General features: G+C 41.1%; 1 protein-coding gene across 2 annotated transcripts in view; it reads right to left on the bottom strand.

Annotated features, from left to right (window-relative positions):
* The window catches only part of LOC125455175 (ALK tyrosine kinase receptor-like), a 977,528-nt gene that overhangs the window by 278,259 nt on the left and 671,522 nt on the right, over positions 1 to 27,747 (bottom strand). For both annotated transcript variants that reach the window (XM_048536890.2, XM_059648635.1), the window contains exons 8-10: positions 26,021 to 26,121; positions 19,557 to 19,726; positions 4,144 to 4,238 (exon numbers count right to left, since the gene is read on the bottom strand). In XM_048536890.2, the coding sequence (XP_048392847.1) occupies positions 4,144 to 4,238; positions 19,557 to 19,726; positions 26,021 to 26,121 (366 nt within the window). The remainder of the gene's footprint in view (positions 1 to 4,143; positions 4,239 to 19,556; positions 19,727 to 26,020; positions 26,122 to 27,747) is intronic.

The following is a 27,747-nucleotide window of genomic DNA, read 5'->3' on the forward strand; positions in this document are numbered from 1 at the left end:
CCCCTAAAGCAGCTCTGGAGGATGGTTAGGAGATGGAAGAAAAGTTGTGGAATGAGAATGGCCAAGGAAATTTGCACAAGGGGGTGATCTGTTGCACACCTTTTGGAATTCTCACACTTGTATGCACAGGTTGATAGGGCCAGATTTTGTTTAGGAGACAAGCAATTGATATGGAGATCTTGTTACTCAAAGCAAGTTGGGAGCCAGTATATCAAATGGCGGCAGCCTCTCCCTAAGTGCTGTTAGTATCACCTACAGGTTGCTAATCCTGGCTCATGCCATGAAATTATTATGGTGCAAGGAAACAAGGCAGGGCCAAAGAACTAACTCAGTCAGAATCAGGAATGAATCCATGCTGCTGGCATTATTTTGAACCAGGCTCGAGACAGCTAGCCAATGAAGCTAATGGGCTGCTAATGACACCATCACTATGTGTGAAGAATGATGAAACTTAATACTAGATGCTTCTTTGTAAATAAACCACTCTCAGTGGCTCTGTATGTTATAACATGATTTGCTTACAGTTGCCAAGATCACAACAAACATGGCCCAGTTTTTCCACTGGCCAGATTGTCCATGGAGACTGTAGATGGGATTTACATACTGTGCAGCTAACTATGAGAAAATTCACCTGGAAATATCCCCATGAAAGATTCTAATAAAGATCCCTAAGGGTGAAGAATTTGGAGGGTTTTGACTCACTTAGCTGTCTAAAATAAGTTAGAGAGTTCAAGTGGAGACAGTAGGAACTGCAGATGCTGGAGAATCTGAGACAAGAAGGTGTACAGCTGGATGAGCACAGCAGGCCAAGCAGGATCAGAGGAGCAGGAAAACTGACGTTTCGGGTCTGGAACCTTCTTCAGAAATGGGAATTCAGAGAATCCAAAACCTACTCTAACTGCCAAATATATTCCGTTCGGCTCCTAACAGACCAGATTCCCCATAATCTCTCCCTGCTGAACTCACCACACCCCACCTCACACCTGCTGACCACCCCCCCACCCCCTCCAACCCCCTGCCACTCTGCCCATACCTATCAGCTGGACCTGACACCTTTTCCTTGCTGGACCTGAAAACCTGCTGACTTGCCAGCATCCACATACTCTGCCCCAATATCTACTCCACTGCTGTAAATGCCACTTCCCCTGCCTGCTCAATACCAGTGGACCTGTGTTTGTCCCTTCCCTTGCCACACCACCAACACCTACCCCTAGTAGTCTGGTGTGAAGTGGATTACAAAACTAGGCAACTTCTATTTGAGAAATTGAAGAACTAAAATGAATCAGTGTTAATAAAGACATAGTACTTGAATGTTACCTGGATTGAGGATTGTTAATTCCCTGGGCTATTGATTTAATGGATGCATTGGTATTAATATATCAAAATTCTATACAGTTTGGAAAGGTGCCTGTGGACAGGAAAGTAGCAAATGTACCCCAACTGTTGAAGAAAGATGGAAGGGGAAGAATGGAGAATTCCAGATCTACTAGTCCAACATATGTAATAGACAAAATTAGAAAGGATGGGGTAACTGGACATTTAGAAAGAAATAATAAAACCGGGCAGCCAACATTGATGCAAGAAAGGAAGATCATGCTTGGAAAACTTGTTGAAGCTTTTTGAGGATAGTATTTGAGACATTAATGAAGGACAACCAGAGGATTTGGTTCATATGAATTTTCTGAAGGCTTTTGATAAAGCTGTATGCAGGAGGCTAGTAAATAAAATTACAGCCCACGGGATTGGGAAGAACAACTCATTTGGTTTGAGAACTGATTAACAGACAGAAAGTGGAGAATATGAATAAATTGATCATCTTTAGGATGGCAGGTTGTAACTAGTACCACAAGAATCAGTACTATATTGATAACTTGGATCCAGGGATCCAATTGTAATATTTGCAAATTTGCGGATATCACAAAACTGGATTCAAACCTAAGTACAGAGAAGAATGCAACTAGGCTTCAAGAGGACTTGGACAGGCTAAACAAATGATTGCAAATGTGGCAAATGGAATGGGATATGAGTAAATGTGAAGTTATTCATTTCGGTGCAAAAACACAAAGGCAGAGATTTCTTAAATGCTGAAAGAATAGAAAATGCTGGTGCCCAAAGGGTTTGGTTATCCTTGTTCATGAATCATTAAATGTTAATGTGCAGTTGCAGCAAGCAATTTGGAAGGTAATTGGTGCATTGGCTGTCATTCCAAGGGTATTTAAGCTCAGAAGTAAAGATGTCCAATTGTAGTTGTATAGAGCCTCGGTGGGACCTCACTTGTATATGGATTTGGTCCCTTTATCTAAGTTGGCACTTATTAATTGTACAAAAGTATAATGGAGTTTCAGTGGATTAATCCCCGGGATGACAGGTTTGCTTTATGAGGAGAGATTGACAAGACTGGTCCATAGTTCCTAAAGCTTTGAAAGCTGACAGGTTGCCTCATTGAAACTTACCAAATTATTACAGAGCATGACAGTGCATATGTAAATAAGATGCTCCCCCAGGATGGTGAGTCTAAAATCAGGGAACATAATCTCAGGATGCGGGATGGGCCATTTAAGACTGAAATGAGGAGGAATTTCATCCCTGAGAGGGTGCGGAATTCTGACTGTGGAAGCTTAATCATTGAGCATGTTCAGGGCAGAAATCGATAGAGTACCGGAGACTAATGACATCAAGGGATAGAACATAGAACATAGGAACAGTACAGCACAGGAATCAGACCTTCCTGCCACGATGTTGTGCTCAACATTACGCCAAATTAAACTTTTGTTTGCTTATGGTCCTTATCCCTGCATTCCCTACATATTCATGTACTTACTTAAAACTCTTTAAATGCTCCTAACATATCTGCCTCCACCACCACCCCTGGCAGCACATTTTAGACTCCTACCACTCTGTGTAAAATATCTTCCCTTCACATCTCTTTTGAACTTCCTCCCAACACCTTAAATGCATGCCCCCTAGTTTTAGACATTTCAACTCTGGGAAAAAGATTTTGACTGTTAACCCTGTCTATGCTTATCATAATTTTACAGATTTCTATCAAGTCTCCCCTCAGCCTCTGCTGCTTCAGAGAAATCAACCCTGGTTTTTCTAACCGTTCCTTATAGCTCCTGCCTTCTAATCGAGGCAGCATGCTGATAAACCTCTGTACCCTCTCCAAAGCCTCCACATCCTTCCTATAATGTGGCCACCAGATTTGTATGTGATGTTCTAATTGTGGCCTCTACAAAGTCTTATAAAACTGCAACGTGGCATCCTAACTCTTGTACTCAATTCCCCAATCAATAAATGCAAGTATCGCATATGCCTTCTTTACCACCTTATCTACTTGCATGTCCACTTTCAAGTAGCTATGGATTTGATGCCCAAGATCCCTCTGTACATCAAATGGAGCTCGAGTGAGAAAGTTGTTTTGAGGCAGATGGTCACCAGGATTGAACTGAATGGCGGCACAGTGGTTCAGTGATTAGCACTGCTGCCTCACAGTGCCAGGGACCCAGGTTCAATTCCACCCTTGGGTGATGGTCTGTGTGGAGTTTGCACACTGTTTGCATGGGTTTCTTTAATTGCTCTAGTTTCCTCCCACAGTCCAAAGATGCACAGGCTGGGTGGATTGGCCATTCTAAATTGCCCTTAAAGTCCAGGGATGTGTAGATTACGTGGGTTATAAGGGAATGGATCTGGGTGGGTTGCTCTAAACATTGGTGTGGACTTGCCAGAAGGCCTGTTTCCAGACTGTAGGGACTTTATGAATGTAAAAGCAGATTTGAAAGGCTGAATGGCATACTCCTGTCCCTAAGTTCTTAAGGCATGAACACAGAAAATACAAATGCACTGTACCAATTAAATTCAAATCTCAGAGATAAAGCAGTGATCTAATTCACTGTCCCGCATCCAGGTTCTCTCTTTGCATTCTTATGTATGTTTAAATAATATCAAAAGCACATGTAAAATGTGAAAAATAAATAATCTTTGAGAAATCTGCCTCCAAGCACAGAAACAACCCTGGAACATGTCAAAAGCTGAAGCCACCATTACTTATTCAGAAAGGTTACATTCTGACACCATAACTTGTTAAAGATCTACTGTTATAAAACAGAAAAGAAAATGACAGACAAGTGCAATGATTATACTCACTTGATAGATAACAATCAAGGCTGAGAGTTACATTATCCAGTGCAATGATTGCAGTTGACTCATCAGTCCATACAGTGTTCAGCTGAAGCCAGAACCTGCGAAAACAACAATTATCTGGATGAAATCTGAAGTAAAATCTCAGGTCGCAGAAAGGTCTTTAAAGGTCAGCTGCCTCTTCTTCAAAAAAGAAGGATCGCTTGAGGATCATCACAATGGAAATGACAAAAGAAAATCAATTTGCCTCTCGATTCAGTCCACATGGATCAGACTGAACAAATAATGATTTTGAAAAATATACAGCCACATATCCAAAGGAAAACAGGAGTAAATGAACAAATCAAAGGTTATTATATCGTGACAGTGGTTTAAAAAAACAGGGATTATCTAATTAATCCTGCAAAATGCAGGCTTTAAAATGCATTCTAAATGTTACAGTTTACGTTGCAAAATTTTATTTGCTTTCGATAAACATGAACAGAACTTTTTGTTTGGTGTCTTTGCAATATTTATAATCGCTCTGGGAATTCACTACATGACGCTTTGTGAAAGTCAACCCACAGCCTGCCATTGTAAAATAAGGAAACCACAAAAAACCTATTTGGCCTAAAGCACAGAAAGCTTTTGCTTAGAACAGCCCAGTTTCAGCTCCTTGTCCTTTATCCATATCCCATTTAAGCAGTGACTGGAATCATCTGTTTGTACAGGTTCCTGCACAGCAAAAAGTCTCCAAACTGAGGGAGTTGAAACAGATACCAATGCATTAGCACACTGTTAAGGACTTAGGAACGAAGAGAAGCATTTACTACAGAACATAACAACTCCTAACATTAACATCCCAACTATGCCTTCTAATTTGTTTGAGTATGAGATGATGAGCACCTAAGGTTCACCAACAATAGTGACAGTAGTGATTGAGGGCACAGCGGTTATCATCTCCAAATTTTAAAGCTATCCCCATTATATCAAGATCTATAAATATCTATGAGCCATGATTCTTTTGCTTCTCCCTTACTCAATTTTGTATCCATATTGTTATTGTCCCTTTTAATTCACAACCTACAGCTTTGTTCACAAGTCTCTTGTATGGCACTAATATCAAATGCCTTTTGGCAGCTCATTTTCAATTGCCTTGCAAATTTCTTCCTCTATATTCTTCCCACTAGTTGGTGGTTGAAAATTAAAATGAGAAATGCATTTACACCCTTCTTTCTCCTTAGTTTGAACTAAATTGATTTTGTCCTTGATCCTTTTGAATCATCTTCTTTGTCCAGCACTTCAATGCTTTCCTTAACCAAAATCGTAACCATTCCTGTTTTTTATCCTTTCATGTATTTTCTGAACACCTTGTATCCGGGAATATTTAACTTCCAGGTCTTCCCTTGCTTAAACCTGGTGTCCATTGTTGCTATGACAACATAAACCCACTAGGCCTGAAATTCCCATTCAGTGGTTAGCACTGCAGGCTCACAGCGCCAGGAGCCCAGGTTCGATTCCACCCTTGGGTGACTGCCTGTGTGGAGTTTGTATGTTCTCCCTGTGTCTGCGAGGGTTTCTTCCGGGTGCTCCGGTTCCTCCCACAGTCCAAAGACATGCGGATTAGGTGGATTGGCCATGCTAAAGTACCCATGGTGTTCAGGGATGTGTAGATTGGGTGGGTTACAAGGGGATGGGTCTGGGTGGGATCCTCTGAGGGTTGGTGTGGACTTGTTGGGCCAAAGGGCCTGTATCCACACTGTAGGGATTCTATGATGATTACATACCATACTTTGTGCTTTCATATACATTCAGTGTAATCCTGATTTTTTTCAATACTTTCTCCCTCTTCCGATTCTCTAATTTAGTGCTATCTGCCTCTTCTGTACCAATGTTATTACCATTTCGTCTACCCTAGTATTACACGCTAATATTCTCTCCTCGTTCCCACACTCCAGATGAGTTAATTTAAACCCGTCACAACAACACTAGGACAACACCCACAAGGCACTCAGCACCAGCTCCACCCACATGCAACCTGTGCAGCTTATACAGGTTCCATCTCAACTAGACAGTCCTAGTGTTCCAGGAATCTAAAGTCCTCTGCCCTGCACCACCTCTCCAAGCAGAGATGTGATTTTAATGTCTATTAGAAATTATATCAAAAAATACATTAGTTTGTAAATGACCTTCCTCAGAACTCTTCTGTTCTTCAATTCTGAAAAAGGGTCACTGGACACAAAATGTCTACTCTGATTTCTCACCACAGATGTTGATGGATGTACTGAGTTTTTCCAGCAATTTCTGTTCTTGTTTCTGATTTCCAGCATCCTCAGTCCTTTTGGTTTTTTTAAATTTGTAAGTGTACTTGTTGCCACCCTCACGCAAGATTTCATTAAGATTAGTGTAGGACGTGCAGCTCGGAGTAATGGATTGGAGGCTTTTTACCAGATCGATGTTGAAATACAATTTTCCCTTTGACATGGGCATGTCCCCCTTGCCCACTTGCCAGCTCAGCGCCCTGCTCCTCAAAGCATAAGCTCAGGAGCCAAATAACAGGCAAATGCCCTGCCTTCACAACCCCATCTGGAATGTTTGTGTTTATTGTGCTCATTCAACCTTTGCAGGAGAGAAGCATGAAGAGACTTTAGTATGGGTTGATGTGCAATTAGCTTATAATGATTGATACAGATAGTGATATCAATCACTAGAGCTTCCGTATACATTGTTCGTAAGGAGAACGTGGCATGGGGCAAGTTAGGAGTTAAATGTTCTGAACGAAAGGTGGTTCAGTTTCATCAAAGAATCGCAGTTGATGTAAACCAATAAAGCGCTTTATAGTTTTTATCCCAAGTTCAGTCTTTACAATTGTGCCATTGACCCATTTAAGCTTTTGATGAATAGCTATCAGATGTACAAGCCAGCCTAGTTGTGATGAAAGGTCAGTGAGCTGATGGTACATGTGCTGATGAGTATCGTAGTTCCCTTTATGTTTTAAGTTTGAGCTCGAGCAGATATTGAAGAGGCAGTGCCTCTGTGATGCCAGTAGCGCTATACTAGTAGCTGCAATATTGTCAAAGACATTGATTGCCTGATGAAGACACTCAATCTTTTGTGTGACAGCCCTTTAGCAGTGGCAACGTTACAATGCTGACTGATGCTTACGGGTGTACGAAGCATTGAGTGAACACTCTGGTAGGACACTAGCAGAGTGCAGAAATCATTCCAATTCTTGTGACACTGGAGTCAGGATCTCTTCAGTATCCTGTAGGAGCAGATCTCCAGAGGTACCTTTATCCCTTGACCAAACAGGATGGCAGGGTGTTAAAAGAACTTTACCTTCTGGTTCACGGTCTTGAGGAGAATCACTTGGAGACATTGCTAAAGTGTAGCGTCAGGTTTTGCAGTCACAACAGGAATCTGAAGCAGGCATATCACTGTCTCTGGCTGCCAGAGTTACCGTGGCCCCCAAAACTTTATGTAGTTGAATCCTTCCAATTTTCTGTGCATTGTTATACAAGGGGGGTTTCTGAGGCTTGTTTTAAGGGGAGATACACCAACATCACATATCCAATAAGCAAACAAACACAACAGAAGAGGGCACTAGGCTTTGTCCAGCTTGTGGGCTTCCCATTGATTCAAAATCTCCGAATACATACACATTCTCTCCATTACCATCTTAGCGTTTTCCTGATTGTACAGGGATTCCATCCCTTCAGCATCCAGATAGTTTGCGACAACAGGCTATGCAACATAAAAGTCAATGCCTGATGTGCTGGCAACAGACATCATTCATTTATTCAACACTAGACCCGATGCCAACTTTATTCCAGTCATCATGCCAACGTCACAGACTAGTCATGGTGAAACAAGGGATGCTCTTCACCAATAGCTCCTGCCAGAAAGCAACAGGCACACATAGAATCTACAACAACAATTACAATGTCAACAGAAATATCATCTAGCAGGCAGACAGTGTGTTCAAGCAGTGCCTTAGCGCTGATATGCAATACAAACTTCTGCATTCTTCACAATGTAAACTGTGCACAATTTTTAACAATAATAGTTAAGAACTGATTTGTAACCCCTGACATGAGTAGCTACATGTCCGAGTGCTCTTATGCATTGTACCCCGAGCAGGAGACACACAGAAATTGAAGGACTGCTGAGCTTCAGGATATTTCAATTGGCTATGACCTTGAAAACCTGTCGACTTCTGGGGCTCAGCCAAAGACTGTCACTTCCTTGTGAGGTTTGGGCCAGTCTTTTTACTGCATTGTGGTAACGTCCTGAAGGCTAAGTTCCTTGCTATCGTACAACAGGTCCATGAGAGAAGCTGTTCTCTCTCAGAGAATGAAAACGAATGAGACGATGATGCACTAAGGAAGTAAGGGTGATGTAAGAAAAACTCACCCACACAGTCAGTACAGAATGCACCGTCTGGAAGTTTGGTGAAAGCAAGTTCATTTGACCCATCTAACAGGGCATAGGAGGATTATTTGGATAGAAATAGCATGCGAGAATGTGGGGAGAAGGCAGGAGATTGGCACTAGGTAGTGATGCTCATTTGAAGAGCCAGTGCAAGGATGATGGGCCAAATGGCCTCCATTGGGACTCTAACAATTCTGCTATTCTGAGACTCTGCAAAGTCTATGAGTCACTCAGTTGGCATTTTGGTAGCTTTCTAATGTCTTCCTGTCTTGCAGTTTTGGGATCATCTGCAAACTCTGGAATTGAGTTATTTGCTGTTGCATCCAAATCATTTAACAAGGTACAAGAAGGTTACATTTGGATACTTGTGTCACACAGTTAAGAAATGCAAAATCACTTCCTACATGTATACACCTAGTTTATTATTGACCTTAGCTGTTTCGCTGTGGAGAGGTACTAAACTGAGATTGTTTCCCTAAGGGACTGTGCAATTCAGTAAAGGCAGGTGACCTCATTCTATTCACACACAATGCTAATTATGGCTGGTTTCACAAGTGAAGGTGTGGGATTAAATTCACTTCTTTCCTCAGGCCTCTCTTGTCACAAATGATGCGCTCAATTCATGGAGCTCACTGGAGTGAACACATTGAGAGGAGTGGCAAAGCAATCATAACCTGTTAGGAAAACTGCCCCCAGTTAACCAGCGGATGGTTAGGCTGGATGTGGGGCTCTTGCCTGCTAGCTCTTGATGCCAACGACCTGAGTTCACTGGAATCCGGTATTGGTTCTCTGGTGTCTCCCAAAGACTGCCCAGCAAGTCTTTGGCCTTACCTGTGGCCTTTTAGTGCAGGGGAGACCACATTGGAAGGAAATCAGTATCAGATGGAGGGTCGTGGCAACAGGAAAGCAACCACCCTGTCCTTGCCTCTCTTACTGCCAGCTCTCTGGTGACTTCCTGCTGGCAATCCTCAGCCCACCTCGCTCACCTGGGGAATCAATGCCAAATCCAGACTAGGCCCTGGAGCATTACCAAAAGCAGTTATCACTGCTGGCACTGCTGCCCGTGATGACTGGCAGCCAATCTCTGAATGGGCACTCGAGAAAAAGTCTTCCACTGCTTAGGGGTCCTGATTGAATGGAAGGCCTAAAGCTGGCCAGTTAAGTGCCTGCATGAGAGCACTCGAAACACATTAGGACTCCTCCAGGGAAGTAACACAGTATTCTCCAGGCTTTTCTAGGTAAGTGCGGGGTGTGGGAATAGCACCGGAGGGGGGACGCTCAGTCAATGTGCCAAGGAGAAAAGTAACTTTTACTAACCAGCCATCCGGCCCAAATAAAGTGAAGAAAAAGAAGTATTGATCAACAGAAGCACGAGAAGGTCAAGAGCACTGAGCCATAACGCTCTTCATCTGGAAGCCATAAGTCATTCACTGAACATTTTGAGCATTGCCTTATTTACATCTTTATGCATAAGCCAGCTGTACAATTTTATCATTAGACTCAATTCATTTTTCTTTAATGTGATATTCACCTTCTGAATTACAGAATTTTTTTTAGTATTGACAGTATATACTGGAGGTCAGTTAAGTGCTGTTTGCAGCAACAGATGTGACACACAATATGTTCAATTTATGGTTTTATAAATCTGGATGAACTTATCATTTCCAGTTTTACTGGCATGGGTGGAAGGCCAACATTTTTTGATTTGTCTCTGAATTCATCACAAACACACCTTACACCAAAGCAGTTTCACATTTCCTCTGCTTTTTCTTCTGTGCCCTTAGTTTTTACACTAAGGGAAGTAGCTTTGAAGTTTCTACAATGAATTTTCAGTCTGGAGAGGGTGTACTTGCCAAAAGTTTAATATTCTACACATCCAACCAAAACTTGGCTTTGTTAGGAGTTCTTTGCAACTGGACAGCTCTAAATTCATACAAGGTGAAAGATGGACATTTTGTGTTTCCATTTGCCAGCTGCCTAAGTATATGTAAGGTGAACAAAGTGAAAAAGTAGAATTAAACACTGTGGCCAAGCCTCAGTTGACTCCTGCTATTCATTCAAATGGTGCAGGGCATGTTAATTTGCTTTGTTTAGTAGCTTGAAGATCGAACACGATAGCGACTCTTTGATCAGCCACCAGGAATTAAAATTTTCATTCTAGGTTTGTTACTCTAACACAGGGATCAAATCCAAAACCAGACCCGCATCCCATCAGGAATAGTCATCCGATATGCGTTAAGCTACCCACTGCCTTCCATGCCCTGCCTGACCTGGCAGCTTACAATGGTCGAGCCATGGAATGCTATGAGAGAACGAGCACACTGATCAGCACTGAAGGATTCCAGAATAACCTGACTCTGATTCTATCTCTCCCAGAGGGAAACACCAGTAATTAGACGTAATATTTGGAAACAAATATAATGTTATTCTGGAGCTCTATTTTGAAATATACAAGATGAGTTGGACCACTATGTACGATTCGCAAGTTTTATTGTTTTCTTTTCTTGGGCAGATGGACTTTCAAATTTCACTTCCAGATTTGATAATTATACCATTATCATTATCATGGCATGGCTATGGTGATGAAAAATATTGTCCTGACAAGGTCTATTGAGCTTGAATAGTCGAAAGCAAATTAATCCACACATGAAACACATAGTTGACAGAAAAAATCATTCGAAAGTGCATGAGACAATCTCAAAGGTTTTATTCTTTACAGCACTGGGGTGTGTTGGTTAGCAGGTGGATCCTCACTGAGAGGCCAGCTGAACTCACTTGAGAAACATAACTGATTGGGGTTTTGCCAGATTAATAGCAATCAAGGGAAGGTCGAAGGCACAGTGTCAGAATGTCCACAGAATTCTCTATTTGAAGTTGGGAGACAGCAGACAGCATAACATATTTTAATATGTTTAAACAGCATCCAGAACTATGGTTTCTTGATCTGGGTGTGTTAAATGCAGAAAAGTAAACTGCTGTGATTCACTTTGTAATTGGGATAGAAGGTTGCCTTAGATTTAACACACTGGGATTAATAATCAAAGAGGAAAGGATCTCCAAAAGATACAGTTCACTTGAGAAGAGCAATTCAAAGCCAAATCAAACTTGTGTACACATTGACTAGAAATCATGTCAATGAGACTGAAACCTTCAGAATCTGCAAGTTACTTCATGAACAGATGCTCATTCTGTGATTATTTTCAGATGGGCAGCTAGCAAACAGAATTGTTTTGTTGTTGATTGCATCGAGCCTAAGGAAGCTTTCTAGAAATATTTGTAAAACCAACTACAGGCATATAATGTTGAAGAGCTCCTGAAGAATGCACATAAGTACAAAGTGATCTTTGTAGGTTGACAAAGCTTGCAGCCCCTGAGTATAAACTTGACATTTGCCAAAATTATGAGAACATCCAAACATAGCTATGACCTTCTGCATGCACCAAGGCAATGACCAGTCTTTTCATTAATTTTGAAAGGTAGGTGGCAGAAAATGCTACTGGCAGGGGTAGTGTGATAGGGAAGGGTCTAGGGATAGGATGGGAAATGAATGCTGACCTAGATAATAACACCCACATCCCCGGAAAGAATTTTTTTTAAAAAGGTGGCACTCCTGCCTGGTAAGCTAATGTACTGTGATAATACATCCTTCAGAGCAATCAGCTTGTCTCAGTAATTGTCACCTTGAAAATTCATAGGCTGCCATTTTATACATGAAGGTCCTGGAGAAAAGAAATGATGGATATGGGCAGTGACTGCTGATGTTGAAATTTTGTTAATTAGCATAATCAAGATGATTATATTTCACTTGCTTGTGAAAGCACGTCACCAGGACTGAACCTTTTATGTTGTGTGCTTGACAGAAATTAAATTCTGACCCCAGGCAGTTATGAGATGCCACATTCCACATCTCCCATGGCTGGGGCTGCAAATGTATCATTGGCCTCCTCCCCTGATAATATCAGCTCCATTGTCTGTCATGGCCTACCCTGCTTCTCTTTCCTCTTTTGAGCTTGCTTCTCCTGTAAGTGGAGAACAACATGTCTGTATATGTAAAATGTATCTTCACCAACAAAGAATGTACATTCAGTATGGATGAATATCAGGAGAATGCATCACATTGTACAAGGATTAGGGTGAATTGCAGATATGACTAAACAAGAAAGTGAGAAAGTGCACAGGAAGTGAAAAATGGGCACTCTTCAAACTGAAGTGTTTATGAATAGTGTTGCAGTGGGAATATACTTGAGAAGACAGAATGATGAGGGACATTTTTGAGGGTGCACATTTATATTTAATGACGATGTGAAAAACTCTGGAAGGTTTTTAAAGTATATAAATTTTAAGTCTATGCCGGATTGAAAAGAGGTTTACCATCTAATTCCTTTTAAATGAAATCAACAGTTTCCTGTGTGCTGTGGATTAGCCTGCTGCGTTCTTTTTATTGGAAATCAAAAGATTCTGGAGAAACAGCTAAGCAGAGCTTTCAAGGGGGAAGAGTTGATTATTATTATGATTACCTTAAATTGTTTTCTTAATTAATGAGCAAATCCTTTTGGGATGACTAGAGGGCATAATGTTGTCCAGCAACCCACAATGGACTTAGAGTTTTGTTCCACAGACTCAGCAGTTTAAGTAAAGAAGCTGTAAAGGAGTAAAGGCAGAAACTGCAAGCCTCTCTCCTTACACCCTGTTTCTCAGTGTAATGCTCTGGGAACCTGTTAGAATTTCCAAATATCATAATTTCAGTCTACCTGGTAAATCCTGATGGCATGGTCTGTGACCAATTCCCAATGACTTGAATCCGAGGCGACTGGAAGCAGAACTGGACATTTATCATCAATCTGTGGCTGTTAGCTCAGAGGAGGTGATGGTCTAGTGGTATTATTGCTGGGCTGTTAATCCAAAGACATTCTGGGGTCTTGGGTTCAAATCCTGCCACAGCAGATGGTGGAAGTTGAATTCAATAAAATATCTGAAATTAATAGTCTAATGCTGACCACAAATCCATTGTCGATTGTTGGGAAAAACCCATCTGGCTCACTAATGTCCTTGAGGGAAGGAAATTGCCATCCTTACCTGGTTGGGCCTATATGTGACTCCAGACCCACAGCAATGTGGTTGACTCTTACCTGCCCTCTGGGCAATTAGGGATGGGTAATAAATGCTGCCTGGCCAGCGATTCCCTCATCCCGTGAATAAACCAAAAAAAAAATCAGATTTCTCAACTGTAAATTCAGTGGATGTGAGAAGCATACACATTTTATCCAATGCTTCTGGACGCTTGATCCAACGGGGCATCTTTTATGCATTGTCTGATTTTTAAAAAATGATCCCTGAAGAAACAGGTATTTCTGCTCTATAAATGTGGCTGTTTGTGGGATCAAGGGAACACAATTTTCATTTTGTATCATAGTTTGATTGTTAACTAGAGTTTTCCACTTGCTTTATGAATAAGGTTTGTTCATAATAAATGGAACATTTTGAGATTTCAGTCAGTGTCAACACATTTATACTGAATACTATGCAAGTGGAGTATTGGGGCTTGACTATCAGCACATCCCTCCTGTCATAGTCATAACAATAGACACCGTGCGTACTATAGAATGGAGATGATTATGCAACTGCATTTACCTTTTCTGATCTGGATAAGCCGTAAAGCTACCTCTTGGGTCTAGAGACAGGGTAAAATATTGGTGTTAACTACCTCAGCCATCTGTAACCATGCCATCTTTGTCTTGGCAGCAGATTTTCTCTTTCTATCACAGGTGAAGATAATCTCCTTCCAGTTCATGGTGTGATTGACAAAGCTAAGTCATTACTAAAAGTTTAGCTGTCTTTGGTGTGGAGGTATGAATGCAAATTTATGATTTCATAGCTAATTAAGTGCTTGAAGGAAATACTTGCTTTTACAAAGGTTTAAGTACTTGAAGGAATTTAAGTATTATAAATGAGAATCTTTTTACAAATATAATAAAGTCTGCAACAAATAGAATTTTATTTTACTTAATCTCAACGTGGCTACTGATGTCTACCCATGGAGGATTCTGAGTGAATTGAGATGGAAAGTATATGGAAAAAGGTAATGTGTGGAGATACATGGGTTTACATGAGTTGGTGTCAATGTTTGTGCCTTCATAAAGAGCTCTGGGGATGAGCAGGAAGTCTTGGCTTGGTATGAGTTGGCATTGGGGCTAAAAGGGTCTTGGGGATGTGTTAGAGGGGCACAGGTTGGCACATGGATGGCTTGAGAAGCCATGGGGGTGGGTGGGGTCATGATGTGGCATGAGTTGGCATAGGTAGGAATGGGGTTGTTTGGAGAATGGTTGTGAGGTGAGGGATAGAGGGCAATTTTAAAAATTCTAAATGATTGTGGTCATTAAACTAGCCAATCCCACCACCCAACAGTCATGTAGCTACCTCTGAACTCTTTCCAGGCCTTTCCAGTTAGTGTACATACCTCTCCCAGAATGAAAGTTGAAAGACTTTGGGCAAGTTTTCCTGGACCAGAAGTTTTCCTGAGTCCAGTTCCCAACTTGGGAGCAACAAAGCAGTTCAAAGTTTATATGTTAAAATTGGTAAATCCAATGTGCCAAAAGAGTTTGTGGAATTCCTGCCGGCTATTCCTCATCACTGTCACACCTCCACTCAGAATCCTACTCTGCATTGCGAATAAAGCTCTTACTCCAACATTACAATTGGGGTTCTCGAAACTATTCTAAAAGAAAGAGCAGTTTGTGTAACAGTTCTCAATAGTCTCAAGCTGGGGAAACAGTGGCCTAGTGATACAATTCGGAGACCAGGGAATGTTCTAGGGATCCAGGTTTGAAGCCCACCATGGAACATGGTGGAATCCGAATTCAATAAATATTTGGAATTAAGAGTCTAATGATTACCATGAATCCATTGTCAATTGTCGGAAAATAAAATCTGGCTCACTTATGTCCATTAGGGAAGGGAACTGCCATCTTTACTTGGTCTGGCCTACATTCTGATTCTAGACCCACAGCAATGTGGTTGACTCTTAACTGCCCTCTGGGAAATTAAGGATGGGCAATAAATTTTAGCCTAACCAGCAATGCCCTCATCCTGTGACTGAATTTTTTAAAAAGTCTGGACAATTAGAAACTTCAAACAGAGCCTTGGCCTGGTCTTGGCCTTACATGACCAGCTCCTACTATTTATAATCTCACATTAGTTCAAACCTGTCATCATTTTGCCAAAATATTTTTTATCTTACAGGGATCCCCCCAGCATGACTAAACCTTCAAAATTGTACAACACTGGTAAATAATGTTCGACAGTAAATATCACGTATTGCACTTTTTGTACTGGCAGTAAAATAAAATATGCATTTGCAATTTGATTTCCCAGTGAGATGCAAAATAGTCCGCAATTAATTTTGTGTCAACTAAATCATAATTATGTGAACTAATAAAATAAAAATAAATAAAAGGAACTGATTTGCAGAATACAATCTAATTTAGCAGATGCAAACGATGATAAACCACTTTGTAATCGCTCGTACAGTTCATTATGTTTTCAACATATGGAATAGATTTCCATACAAAATAGAAGAGGCAAATTGGTAAATTAAATAAAAAGAAGCACAGTAAGATACAAAGGGGTAGTTATAAGATGCCTCCAGAAGAATTAAGATGTGTTGAATGGTCACCATGGTCCATCACTTTTAAATAATTTAAATTCTTGTGCAATCAGATGCAATGCTCTGTATCTTAGACAGGCTAACTACAAGTTGAGATCTTAACCAAGAGTTGCTGTCATGTAAATTACGGGAAGCATGTTCCAGTCTCATCAGTTGACACTCATTTTAATTTTTGGAAAATGAACTAGAAGCCTGTTTGTACTGAATTCTGATGAAGGGCCTGCTAGAGAGAGACAACAATCTACCCCCAGTGTCACCACTGGTCCAGCCAATCCACTGTAAATAATGCAGAGGTTTGAATAAAGTCTGAAGTCCATTATTCAGTCATACCCCCAACGTGTGTTTTGTTTATTTCAGATCCAATTTGCAGAATTTCCACGATTTTGCTGTCTCTCAGCTTCTCCTTGGTACACCTGTTAGATTAACTAAGATACTAACAAGTAATTCAGTTCTCTATTGCCTGTAATTTATTTAATGCCTCCTTCCATTGCCTGATGTGAAAATCTGATCAATCAACAGACAAGCCTCCTAGTTTTTAGTGGGTTAATTCATTTTCCTGACGGTTCCTCTATGCTTATTTATTCTCCTCCTCCTCCTCCTCTTCATTTTCATCCATTTAGAATGTTTATTCACATTTCAGATTTTACTGCAAGGACTGAGTGTGATCTTATTCTTTCCAAGTATGCTGGCTATCCTGTTGTGTGTTACCAGCATTCCCAGTATCCAGCTACGCAAAGATTTTCCCTTTCAATTACCTTCGTGTTGTTTGCACACAACATCATAACATGGTCATCAGAGAGTTGCATGAAACATTAGGGCTGTTAGTTAGGTGTGGTTGAACTCATTTCAGTCAAATGGATTTGAGGATTCAGAGCTTCTAATAATTCCATATCAATCAAATGGATTCGAGGATTCAGATCCTCAAATGATTCCAACATTGGCCAGAGCACAGGCTGTCCAGTGACATGGCTTACCTTGACATGGGAACTACAGTCTGACATCACTACGGGAGTGGGGGCCCTGAAAACAGCATCAATCACAATCTGTAATTTTGGGACACATTGGGCAGAATTTACAAAGCTCTGTGGAGGCAACTGTGGAGAAGGCAATAGCAGGGAACACTAGGAAAGGCAGAATTAAAAGCACCTCAAATATTGAAACAGTAACAGTGACAAGCCAGGAAGTGGCGGTCAGATAACTAAGGCAATTACTTGTACGAATGGCAGTATTTCTCAAAGGGACTGCAATTTTGGCCAGGCCTGTGGGACCTTCTGTTTCATTTGTAACTCACCTATGCAGAGGAGGGTGGAGTAGAGTGAGATGTCACAGGCATCACATGATGAATATGAAGATTTAACTCCAGAAGAAACAAACTGGCAAATCCTCAGACCAAGTGTGAAGCTGGATGAACACAGCAGACCAAGCAGCATCTCAGGAGCACAAAAGCTGACGTTTCGGGCCTTGACCCTTTAGAAGGGTCTAGGCCCGAAACGTCAGCTTTTGTGCTCCTGAGATGCTGCTTGGCCTGCTGTGTTCATCCAGCTTCACACTTTGTTATCTTGGATTCTCCAGCATCTGTAGTTCCCATTGTCTCAAATCCTCAGACCAACCTGGTGTACAACCTTGATACGGATGCACTTCTACTGTATATCAAAAGGTGTAAGGAATTGGCAGCCTGCTCACATCAGCTTTAATGTGCCTCCATCCAATGCTGCAATCCCCTGCTCCATTCACATCAGCAGCACATGTCTTTCACAAAGGGGCTGCTGGTCACTATTTGTTATGGGAGCAGTGACTGCCCCTCCAGCCTTTGCATCCTGTTACCCATCCCTAACTCAATGACAGGGAAGGCCTAACAACTTCCCCAATATAGCTAACCTATCAGGGACCCTGTTGAAATGCAGAGGGTCAGGATGTAATCCTTCGGATAGCTTCTAGCTGCCTCCATAGAACTTTGTAAATTCTGCCCAAAGTGTCCTGAAATTACAGGCTGTGATCATTGCAGTTTTCAGGTTCCCCCATCCTGCAGTGATGTCAGGCAGTAGTTCCCATGTGAAGGTAACCCATGCCACTGGACAGCTTATGCTATGGCCAATGATGGAATCATTGGAAGATCTGAATCTTCAAATCCATTTGGCTGATATGAAATTATCAGGAGCTCACTGAACTCCAAATCAAAAATCTGCAGCTTTCTGTCTGAGTCCAGAAACATGAGCAAGAGTTTAGACTGACACTTCAGTGCAGTACTGCAGGAGTACTGCTGTGTGAAAGGTGTTATATTTCAGATGAAATGTAAAAGAGACGATTTGTCTGTCTCCTCAAAGTGTTAAAGATGCCACACTACAAAGCAAAGAAGAAAACTGGAGTTATCCGTAGTGTCCTGGTCAAGATCTATTCCCAAGTCAACATTACAAAAACAAATGATCTTGTCTTTTCACTGCTGTTTGTGAGAGCTTACTGCGCGCTATTTGGCTGCCGTGGTAGCTACATTACAAGTGTGACTGCAATATAAAACTAATAATTATTTATAAAGCATTTATAAAGCATGCTGAGGTCATGAAAGGAGTTATATAAAAGGCAGTGGGGTTGGCAAGGGTTATGCTCCTGAGCCCAGGGCTTGTCTGCTCCTTTCTAATGTCAGCTTTTCATTTCCTTTTTACCTTTTCTCAAACCTTTCTTTTACTTTTTCGTTTTCTTTTGATGGGCTTGGTCACAGAGATGGTGGCGGTGGTGGACCCAGAACAGGACCCATGGCAGCAGCGGTGTCGGTGGGGCCACAGAGCGCCTGAAAGTGCAGCAGTGTTGCCGGATGAGCAGTGAGCACTCAGGGCTGGCCGACTGCTTTGTGCTGATGACCTTGGAGATGGTGTGACATTAGCCCTGGGTTACGACTGGCTCTGGCTCAGGTGTGGTAATCTCGGCGTTGGGATGGAGGAGACCGGAGCTGGGCCCTTGGCTCAACCAGGGCACGGCAGACGCAGGAGCACTGTTGGAGGCAATAATCGTTTTCGAGATCTGGAGCCCACTCCAAGTACCCCAGAGCCCAAAACAAGAACAAATGTAAATATGAACTCTATTGTTGTATTTTCTGGTTTTATATGCCGTGTAATTTCTTTTCTGTCTTTCAAAATGGTGCTGAGGAGTTCCAACACTAAACATCACTTTCCACTATATTTATAATACACATGACAATAAATAAGTAAATCTAATAAACACAAGCCTTATTTTCGATATATCATGACTAGACACATAAGCTGTAAGCTAAAGTGAGCCACACGATAGACAATTTCCTGGCTGAGTAAGTGGGCCAGGCAATCTCTCATGTATAAGTCAGAAAACACTATACCTGTCAGATACATCTGGCAATTTCAATGTTGCCTTTTGCCAGCTTCCCGAGCCAGTAATATTTGCGAATTCCCACAGTGTCCTGATGTATTCCTCATCTGTCTTGTTTTCCACAACCAAGAAGGAAAGATTTCCCACTAGTGTTCCATACAAACATAAAGACATACGAACCTGCATACAAAAAGACACCCATACAATCAGTCTATATTTAAATTCACACAGTAAATCAGCTATCCCTCCATTTTTCATCTTCAATCTGAGGGTAGAGGAAATTACAAAACCATGCACTATTGAGCCCAAGGTTAAATTACCCTCTTGGGTCTTAATGGTGGTGTGCACAAACACACACGGAGGTACAACGTTGCACTGAGGCAGGGAGACTAACAGAAGCAGGGGGAGGAGAGCAGTGCCAATTTGATGGTGAAGCTTCTCTTATTACAGTCATTTGAAAATATGCATAATGGAAGCATGTTTTCCTTTCTCAATCTCTTAACAGAAGATCCTCCTCCAGAGCTGAAGGTATCTCCAGACATTCATTTAATTTTCTCGTTCTTCATGCTTGAAGTGACAACAATTTACTAGTGTAAGGGATTGAAACAGATCAGATGAAACAATCTCTCACACTCAGTCTTATAAACAGCCCCTTCTAGGAAAGCTAAAATAACTTTGCAAAACTTGTTCGCCTGAAGAAGGGTCCCGACCCAAAACATCAACTTTGCTGCTCCTCTGTGTGCGCCTACCTCTTGTGTTCCTTCAGCTCCACACTGTGTTGTCTCTGATTCCAACATCTGCAGCTCTTGCTATCTCACAATAGTGACTACACTTCCAAAGTGATTTGAAGTGCTTTAAATTATAGTGAGGATCTAAAAAGCTGTCTAAAAATGTAAATGATTTCTGTCTTTTGTTAACCTAATGATAAGTGTCCATCAGAGGCCTAAATCTTAACTCTTACAGCAAGCCCCACTGGAATCACAGAGGGAGGAAGGTACCAGTGTTTGCCTTACCACAAATCCTGAATCAGTTGAGTCGTGGATGAGAAAGTTGATCTGATGTGCAATATTGCTAAGTTGCCAAACTACGTATAATTTGAAGACGTATATGAGCAGTATGAATCGATAAGAAAAAGTACACTTTATATTACATTTCCTCAAGTGACTCAATTGAATGCTATTCTCCTTTTCCCATGTATTAACTTTACCAATTGTCTAATTATTTTTCTAATCTAATATTAGCTAACTAATCAATAGCTTATACATTGCAGTTGTGACCAGCTCAATACCACATTATTGGAGTATTACTGAACAGTAGTTTATTAATGCCAGTTAGCCTCCATTTGCTGCTCTTTTCCTGAACACTATAACATTGGTGTGTGCTGGAGATATATTTTGAGTATTGCAGTGTCAACAGTGTCATTTATGGTGTCATTTAATTTCTTAAGCTCTTTAATACAGTATCCCAATAATGCCCTGTTAAGGTAGCATCACACCACAAAGCAAATTTTCTATCCAGCTGCATTGAGAGGGTAGGAGCACAGCTAGTGCAGGGAGCAGAATTTTGGGCAGTCTAAACAGTTTTCCCAAGGCAAGGTGTATGGCTGAATTGGGAGGCAAGTGCGGTATGGCCTATCTCAATGTTGTGATCATCTCGTTCCATCATTTATACTTTTCACAAATAACGGGGAAAGATTCTACCTCTGCAGCAGCAAGATGCCAATTTACAGTCATTATTAATTGTTAAATGGTTTGGTAATTCCGCAACTTCCCTCATTTATTTTCAGACTCCCATCTGACCAAACTTGCCAAGTAGGTGAGAGTCAGAAAAACTCATCAAGCAAATCAGGTGGTGTATCAAGCTGATGTGGCTTGCTACTTGCTCTGTATGACATCCATTTGGGGTCCATGCTCTATGGGCACGTGTGGGTCTCTATGACTGCCTACCTAAAGAGGCATGATGAATGCAGGAGGAGCAGGAATGACAGCAAACCCGGGAGTAACAGAAACAGCAGATCATACTGAGAGATGAGTACCTGTATAGCATTCCTCAGTCATGCACCCAGGAAACAGCGCAGTGACTAATTCCATCTGTATAAGCTCACATCGGTTCATTTTGTTCTCCTAAGATGAGGTCAGTAGTGCAGCCTGGGCGGTTGGATTGGGAAACGTATCTGCCATGCCTCAATGTAATGGAATTTGTCAGCAGAATGGGGTTCCATTCCATAAATGTTCAGGTGATCACTGCTTACTACTCCCTGCAAATGTGTACCTGCAAACCTGGCAACTGCACAATCTGTACATTATGGCGCACAGATATCATTCTGGTACCTTACAAGGCTGATGATTGAGGGACAACTACTCCGTGTGACATGGCTTGTGAAATCTCACTGCTGTGGACTGCAGAAATAATGCCACTCCTGCCTGAACCAGGGCAGTGGTGGACCAGAGTAAAGGCTGCTGAAGATGCAGTTCCGCAGCTCAGGCCTGTCTGGGGCAGGGGGGTGAGGCCCTCGGGTATTATCTACGCAGGCTGTGTTGCATCATTCAGACATGTGGTGCTCTGCATAATTGGAGTTGGCAATGAGCTAGATGCTGAAGAACTGGGGGAGCAGGAGCAACCACCTGAGGAGGAGGGTGATGACACTGGGGTGCAGGAAGCGGTGATTATCCAGGACAGGGCTTAGCTGTGACAGGTAGTACAAGCCAGACAGAAACCCACTGATACCTGCTTCCAATTGTAGAGCATCCGGTTCAGCATACCATTGTAGACTGTTACATTTTTGGTCATGATGTTTAAATCTGGTTGGCATTGTGGCGATAGCATTCAGCCTCCGTTGGTTTGGTTTTGTTTCCTTCAGTGTTTAATTAAAACTCACATTTGTATTTGTTGGAATATTTGCCTGTATGTGATGTCCCATGACTGGACACCAACAAAGGTAGCTACAATGATCACTGCCTGGACCCTTGTCTGAGAACACGAATGCAGTGCTGAATTAAACTCCCCCCCCCCCCCCCCCCACCGACTGGAGGGGTCAAGGTCAGTGAATACACTTTTGAATGCATACTGTGGCTGCTGCTGATGGTCTCCTGCTGTAAACCTTTCTCCCTACTACATCTCCACACCACCAGCCCTCCCTCCCCCATTTCTCCCCACATCTCTCTTCCAGCAGTTGTCCCTGTTCCATGTCACCCATTCTCATTGTCTCTTAAATGCTGTAGCCCAAGGGGATGCTTATGGGGACAATAGAAACTGCAGATACTGGCGAATCTGAGATAACAAGATGTAGAGCAGGCCAAGCAACCTCATAGGATCAGGAAGGCTGACGTTTTGGGCCTAGACCCTTGCTGCTTCCTTCTGTGGAGTGAGTGGTCTATGCAGAATGTTTGAAGTCAGGACAAAGAATTTCAACACATGCCAGTCCACTTCCTACAAACTTCAGCACTGAACACTACCAAACACTTCTTCATTCACAGCCACAGTCAGTATAAATCAATCGGGAATTAATGTGCAGTTTGCTTCCCCTACCATGAGTAGTGTTGGTAGGAGGTCCTCCCTGCTGCTGAACATGTGTTTAACTGTGCAGGGCAAAGAGAGGGCTTTAGCACAGTGCTGAATTCTCAAACAGCAGCACTGGTGTCATATCAGCAGGCCTTCTTATCTATCAATCCTGTATAGCTCTGGTGGATACTCATACTTGTGTCTGATGTCCTGATTAAAACAGTGTCCAAAACAGCTAGCACCAGAAATGTTGCACAGATACTAGTTTGAAGGCAAAATGGAGGGGAAGGTGTCATGAACCAGGTACTAGGGAGCTGATATTTGTCATCAAAGATTCTGTTGTCTACCCATAAATAAAGTTATGGGTGAACACTGCTTTTACTAGTCAAATTTGATCATTATAGATGCGACGTAATTAGCTTTTTAAGCATGAAACCTGAAACAGGGATGACTTAATTAGCTTGCTGTGTTTTCCTAAATTTACAAATTTCAGCTTGATTTCTCTTTGAGGAAAGACCCAGTACAGTAATAAGGTTTCCACTATGATACATTTCAGGAAAAATACATTTTTCAATCATGTATAAATAAATTTATGCGTTGTTTGTTCAAAGCAATTACAGGTGCTCATTCTTTCACTCTGACTAATGCTTCTTCAAGGAAATATAAGCTTTCAGTAATAGTTTATGAAAGATGACCTGATTTCAGCGTTCAAAATGCTTCAGTTGGTTTTGAAGTCTTTTCCAATACAGAGCGTAGAAATGGTGCTGCATAATAAGGAGAAAAAAGATTGCAGCTTGAGAAACAAGAGAGAACTCTCCGTGTAATGTTGAGAGATTCTGTAAACTGCACACAGTCAGCTGTGTGGGAAACCCTTCAGTTTTCCTGGTGAAAATCATAACATCGATGACGAGACTTTTGAGAAGGAGGAAGGTTTTGAATTTTTCATGAAGGAATTAAAAGACAATGTGTGAGTAAATTGGTTGTAATATTATTTTGAAATACCTAACTTTGCAACACTTACTTTGTTGCGATCATTCTTTAGAATAGCATGCATTTTTAACTCTGTGAGAGAAATGGCAGATAAAATGCACTGCAAATTTGGTTCAGAGTAAATAGACCAATTTATCTTTTCCTTTTTCTTAATGGCAGCTTCTATTACCAGGCCAAATCTTAAGAGAAATCTACTTGCCCATGAAAACTCACTCAAATTGGAGCACTTTAGAAAATAGAGCATCCACCATTCACTTGGTGCAGATGTGCACTGCAGAATTTTCAAGTTGACACATAGTCCTAGGAGACTCACAAGTGTATTATCCATTTCACAATCAGCCACACACTATTGGTATTTCAGTAACACAATAATTGATCAAAGGTGGTGAGAAATTTGCATGCTAATAGTTGCACTAGTAGTGCCACCAAGTGCTAAATCCAAAAGTTGTCCATTATGAAATTGGGTACTTGCAGCTGTGGGCTAATGTTCTACCTTTGCCTGCTTCCACGAACAGTGCAGCTTCAGTAAATATTTCCTAAAATGTTTTTTCTTGTATAAAGTAAATCTACAATGGTTAAAAAATAAGACAAACTTGGTCCTGTTATCACATACTTCTTGCTCATATTCATTCGACAAGGCATGGTTAACCATGTTCATTTGGTCAGTACAACTGGAAAGCTTAAAGGATTCCTAGTCTTTGCTGTGTCCTCAGTCATTTCTTAATATTACATAGACTGAACCTTATTGATATGTGTGACAGTGGGGACCTTAAGAAGGGATTGAATAGTGTTGTCCATTTGACCCATCTAAAGCCATTGAGTCATACAGCACAGAAACAGGACCTTCAGTCCAATTCCATTCATGCTGACCAGATCCCAATCTTATTGAGTTCCATTTGCCAGAATTTGGCCCATATTCCTCTGAGCCCTTCCTATTTGTTTGAAGATTCTTCCAAATGTTCTCATGACTGCACATTCTGGTTGAATTATAGTTCAGAGTGGGCATGCTTATGGAGTAATTTTGGAAGCTATGTGGATCATTGTGATTTGTTTGACCATAGTCTCTTCACAATTCATCAGGTCAGGAAGAATGAGTCAGATAATCAGGTACACAAATCTATTTATGTCACTCTATCCTTGCTCTGCAATTACTCTGATCCTTGAATATATAACACCATTACAACAATTTTTAAATGATGTCAGTATCAAATATAAGGCTATAAATACAGTGTACAGCAGTGTGCAGTGTACAGTTACAGCAATGTCTAAACTAATTGCAAATTCTAAAAACAAATCATATAAAGATCTAAATAGCCACCAATATTTGCAGCTCATGGATGAATATTTAGCTATGGTCAAAAAACCCAAAAAAAAACAGAAAACAAAAAACAGAAAACCGGAAGATTCAGTAGGACTCAACATCTGCAGGGCAAACAGCTGGGAATCTGTCCGGCTAACAAGTGTCCTGCCTACCAGTCAGGGAGTCAGTGGGGAAACCCCATCAATTCGTGAAGGAGACTCGATAAAATCAAGTGCCCTTCAGGCACTAAGGTAGCCGCCATCGGGGCTTCCTCATGATTGGAGAATGACATCGGGTTCCTTCTATAATTAACTGAGCCTGGTTGCTGTGGTTCCCACTGCGATCAGCTTCACTTTACCCAGCTCAACGTTTCAGGTCTGCATCTCTTCAACAGACTTGAATAGTTAACTTTGTTTCTCTCAGCACGATGCTGCCAAACTTATTAAGTTTTCTATCATCTACCTGATTTCTGTAATTTCAGATTTCCACAATTCACAGTATTTTGCTTTTGTACTAATTTCTTAGCAGTTAGTTCTCTGGATGGACAGGTGATAGATTAAGGGTCCCAGTGAGGCCTTCAAAGAAGTATGATTTGCTGGCACATTTCTCTTACATGGGCATATAAATAATTGTTTGGAAACACAGTGTTGAGCCTATGGGTAAAGCAGAAACAACAGACTTGCCTCACATGCAGAATTCCGGATAGGAGTTGGAAAAATTGGGCTTCTCAACTCATTGAAGTCAGCTATCAGAGTCTCCTTAGTGTTCAGGAACAGGGCGTGATCTGAAGAACAAAGAAGCATAAATTAAAAAATGCATGAACTGAAGTGTCTCCTATTTCTGAACTGCAGCCTTTCTTTATCGCAGCAGCTACTGCTTCTTATTACAGTCATGTTGTTTTCGGCCCAAATAGCTTTGATGACTCTAAGCAACTGAATTGATCTCTCACAAAATTGGTCTGTATGCAGCAGATGCATGGTTAGTTCCTAAGAGGTGTGGGTGTGAATATGAACACAGCTTAAGAAATTCCCGTGAGCGTGATTCTGGAGATAAGCTGGCAAGCTTGTTTTTTATATCTATACATTACTTACATCTAAGTCATGTATCACTGATAAAGCTGCTACAAACAATGATGTGAAGAACCTAACAATGAGTAATCTCCCTCTGTATAAGTCTTAGCTAGGTTGTGTTTTGTAAGAAATGAATAGTTGGAAGAAGATGATGTGAATACACTTAAATTGTGTGGATCAAATGGAGTTTTATCAGCTCAGTGTTTTCCTTCTTGTGAAATAAAAGACACAAATAAAAAATAAATATTTATGTAATAATATTAAATATTTATATAAAATAGATATTTATATATTTACATGATATATATTTATATCATGTGAACAATATATATATTAACTAAAGATAAATTTACAATAGCAGCATATTGGTTATAGTACTGCATGTGTGTTCTGGAGGCAAAGACTCAGGAATAAGGCAAATTGTTCAAATTTCATCATGGTAACTACAAATCAAATTCAGTTAATCAATTGAATCTGGAATGTGGAGCTATCCTCAGTAATGATGGCATTGAAACCACCAGATTATCATTAAAATAACTGACCTGGCTCGCAATTTTCGTTAAGGAGGGAAATCTGCCATCCATACCCAGCCTGACGTTTATGTGCCTTCAGCAATGAGGTTGGTTCTTCACTGCCCTCAGAAATGGTCTTACAAAATACTCAGTTAAGGGAATCTAATAATGAGCAATAAATGCTAGCCTTGCCAGCAAATCCAATTGTCTGTAATCTATGTGGGATATAAATGCATTTAAACAAATACAATATCTAAAAACTTGAATTAGCTTAAGAGCTTTATTATGCCTTAAATAGATGCAGTACTGATTAATTATTTTGCAGTTCAGTCACCATATTTCTATTTTGTGCTCAGCAAGTTTGCAGGATCACCAATAATAAGTTAGACAATTGTTGGTGGTACCCACTTACAGGGGAATGTAAACTAGCATAACCAGAGAACTGTTTCTTTTTCTGAGTATGCCATGGTTCATTAACTAGTGAAGCTGGCTAGAACTACACTGAACAACTGAAGGGATCTCTTGAAAATCCAGACTTGCAAAGCACTGGTCTTGAATGACAGCTCGATGGGTACCCAAGAGACAATGTGTCATTGAACATATTCAAGACTGAATCAAACGGATTTTTGATTGAAAAGGGGGCCAAGGGTTATGGGGGACAGGGCAGGAAAGTGGACTTAAGGTCAAATCGGATCAGCCATAATCTTTTCGACTGGCAGAACAGTAAGGACGTTTTCCTTTTTATATTCTTACCTTTTTAGGTGCTGCCAACTGCATCAAACTAGCATTGCATTATATGTGTCTGCGCAGAGCTTTCATGTAAGAATG

The sequence above is a fragment of the Stegostoma tigrinum genome, chromosome 9, assembly GCF_030684315.1.
Source record: "Stegostoma tigrinum isolate sSteTig4 chromosome 9, sSteTig4.hap1, whole genome shotgun sequence".
Classification (NCBI taxonomy): Eukaryota; Metazoa; Chordata; class Chondrichthyes; order Orectolobiformes; family Stegostomatidae; genus Stegostoma; species Stegostoma tigrinum.